This window comes from Penaeus monodon, chromosome 29 (genome assembly GCF_015228065.2).
Source record: "Penaeus monodon isolate SGIC_2016 chromosome 29, NSTDA_Pmon_1, whole genome shotgun sequence".
Classification (NCBI taxonomy): Eukaryota; Metazoa; Arthropoda; class Malacostraca; order Decapoda; family Penaeidae; genus Penaeus; species Penaeus monodon.
Genome location: NC_051414.1, coordinates 21,289,353 through 21,292,761, shown reverse-complemented (window position 1 = coordinate 21,292,761; position 3,409 = coordinate 21,289,353). Strand labels below are relative to the sequence as shown.

General features: G+C 52.4%; 1 protein-coding gene across 1 annotated transcript in view; it reads left to right on the top strand.

The window, feature by feature from the left end:
- LOC119592013 overlaps window positions 1–2,043 on the top strand; it is an 18,161-nt gene extending 16,118 nt beyond the window's left edge. The window contains exon 2 of the mRNA XM_037940794.1: window positions 1,155–2,043. Coding sequence (XP_037796722.1) covers window positions 1,361–2,023 — 663 coding nt within the window. The 5' untranslated portion in view covers window positions 1,155–1,360 and the 3' untranslated portion in view covers window positions 2,024–2,043. The remainder of the gene's footprint in view (window positions 1–1,154) is intronic.
- The last annotated feature ends 1,366 nt before the right edge of the window (window positions 2,044–3,409 follow it).

The window sequence follows — 3,409 nt, the reverse complement described above, 5'->3', positions numbered from 1 at the left end:
GTCATGGTACGCCACACACAGACACAAACAAACAAACAAACGCGCACGCAAACAAATAAACAAGCAAACACACACACACAAGGACAATAGTAAGTCCTAAAAAGCGAAGGCTGCAACACGAACCGAGACACGAAGGTTACGGTCACACCTGCTCTCTAAGTGTTCAACGGGCGTGTGGATCGCGATGTGAGCGGAGGACGAGACGACGGTCGGCGGTGCTTGCGGGAGGCAGAAAGGGGGGCGGAAGAGAGGGAGGGAGAGGAAGGGAAGGGAAAGGAGGGGGGAGAGAGAGAGAGGGGAGGGGGAGAGGGAAACGAAGGGAGGGAGAGGGAGGCGAAGGGAAAGGGGGGTTGAGGGAAGTTCGAACCGTCGCCGATTTGGTGTAGGGGAGTAAGGAGGGGGAGGGGGGGAGGAGGGAGGACCAGGAATAAGAGTTCGAACCAATACAGGAGTAAGGTGGGAGAGGGGTAGGGGAAGGGGAGGGGGAAATGGAAGGAAAGGGAGAGGGGGAAGGGGAAGGGTGGGGCTTTGCTTCCCTCCATGGTCAGTGGGTGATCTAGTTCCCTTTTCCTCTTTTGATTGGTGGGCCTGTTCATCTATGCTTACACTTGTGTGTATCTGTTTGCGTGTGTTTCTGTCTATCTCTCTCTGCTCATCAGTCGCTGCCTCTATATCTCTACCGCCATATATCTGTCGACCTTTCATTCACCCTATCTGCATTCCCCATCATTCACCTACTTTCACTCATCCCCCTCTTATCCATCTTGGTCGCAGCTTCCCTCACTCGATAACCATTAAGTCGTCGCACGACCGCCGCGATGGCGCCCTTTGAGGAGTGCCAGCTGTAGTGGGGCTGCTTAGGAATTAATTGCTTGCGTGGAATTAGTGAAAACGGCAAATTCTCCCTCTGTCTGCTCCGTTCCGCGCGCGATCATTTACGGGGCTGCCTCTGTGTGCTTTCGTGATGTTGGCAAATCCTCCGGCTCTTTTCCTTCGTAAGTGAAGCGGAACAATGCACTTTAGTTACGTCACCGTTGCGCATTGTTCCGTGGTGAAACTATCACATTCTGTCGGCTACTGTTGATATCGGCGGTTGGGGGAAGAAATAACCTCGCATTTCTTATCAAATGCCTCATGTTTCATTGATATTTCAGGATTTTTTTTTGTACGCAACAAGATTATTCTTGACTTTAATAGAATTATTAATAAACTGGGATTCGTTGGTCAGTGAAAAACGAGTTTGTGTGAGTGTGTATTAAGCTGGTCCGCTTTTGGCTGTGATCCAAGTATTGACGTTGGACCGATCATGGCTATAGTGGTTGCAACCCCACCATGATGGAGAGCCACCACCTGTAGGACAATGGAACGTCGACTGAAACTGAAATCTCTGAAGCGGGTATACAGCCAGAAGGTCCAGGGGTCGGAGAAGAAGGATGTCGGCCTGCGGTCCCCGGGTGCTCCGAAGAAGGCCCTGGGTAAGTCCCTGTCCCTTGACTGGCGGCTGCCCCTCGGCAACCCGACCGACACCGCCGCCGTGGGCCTGCAGAGGATTGACGAGCTGGACCTGAGTTCGAGCCAGCACCTTTGCCGCAGCGCCACCTGCCCCAGCGTACCCAACAGCGATGCCATGCCCTCACCCTTCGTCCACACTCCTACTTACGACGACTCGGCCAGGAACTCTCCGGCGCCGTCGTCGGTGACGTCGCTCGAGGACGGCGCTGCCACACCTGTGTCGCGGCCGCACGATGACTATGACTCCTCGTCGACCGTCCCTACGACGCCCTGCGGCAACCGGCGGCCGAACAGAGGGCTCCGCCGCACGCGGTCACGCCCAGAGGGCCCTGCACCCTCCTTTGGGCCCCGAGCCGCTGCCGCCGCTGCCGCCATAGGGAGTGGCGGCAGCGTGGGTTCCAGCGTCGGCGGCACCATTAAACGATACGTGAGCCTTCTCCGCAGCCGATCAGCTGTGTCGCACCGGGAACGCCCCAACATCGGCCGCATCAGTCCAGGTAAACATCCTTGAACGCTGTACTTTCTCTCCCAAATTTTACATGATCTTTATTAGGAGAATACTGACGGGAATCCTCGGTAAACACATCTAGGAGAGAGCAGTGTGTCCCCCCAAATCCTATAGACACATGATGCCGTTAGTTACCCATCCGCCGAGATATGCATTTCCTGCGGATATTGTGAAGCCGTGATGTTCCCTTCTCGCTCCCGAGAGTCGCGTCCGGTGGAACTTGGTCGCAGCGCTCGTGACGCCCCGAAGGTAAGTCTCCCAGCCAAAACAACCTGGTCTCGAGCCTCGGGGGGCGCACGTTCGTGTTTCGGATATTAGTAAACACATTATTCAAGGTTGGCGTTATGTGAGAGAGCACAAGTTTGTTAATTTCCATATCGATGGTTGACACGCTTACTTACGAAAAGAAGATAGATTTCTTCTAAGCGGTTTTGTAGGCCTAGCTGTTAGGATGGACCCCCCACCCCCCCTTTATATCTTTTACACTTCTCCGACCACCGAACTTACGCTATATTAGGTGATAATGCTGGGGTCGCCGACCGTGTCCGCCCACGCATCTTAACCCACGTGGATTGGATCTGGCGTTGGCTTTAAACTCATGGGTAAGAGTATTTGGAAATCAGAAGGATGAATATATACAGTATATCATTATATTCTTATATTTCGGAAAGTTATAAGAGAATTACATTTTGAAAGTATTAGTAACATTTATCCGTAAGAAACGACTTTCACAGATGAAAAAGAAAATCCCAAGAGAGCCAAGGAGGCAGTTTAAGTTCCGGGTCTGCTCCTTCCCATACAATAACGTTGCTAACTTCATTACTCAGGATGTCCTGATTCCGGAATATTTTTTGTGTAAAATCGTGCAGGAGCCATAAATTTCCCTTGTTTATGAGTTGACTCCGTTACCGCCGCCCCCGCCCATCTGACGCCTGCCGCCCGCAACAGGTGTAAGGCTATAGCTCACGATATGACCTTTTCTCGAAAGCTAACTTCAATAAATCGACTATAAATCGAATGGAAATTAGCATAGAACTTGTTTACTCTTTGTGGGCCGATTTCCGCCGGAGGCGCTGCTCGTTGCACTCCTTAACCTAACTTAACCGAACCTAAGCCCACATTTTATCACGTCTGATTATGATGACCTCGACTACCATATTACGTAGGCTGACCTTCCCCCTCCTCCCCCGAATGCCAATACCGCAAGTTGCCCTCTGGCGGCCGCTTTGGGAACCATCGACCGCCTACTACGTACATACTTGGGGTAGCTGATGAATATTGCATTTTCTCTCCTTTTTTTCTCTCCTACACGAACACCTGCCCAGGGAGACCCATCCCAAGGCCGCGGAGATCACACGGCACCCGCGTGTCATCACGGCCTAACTTCCC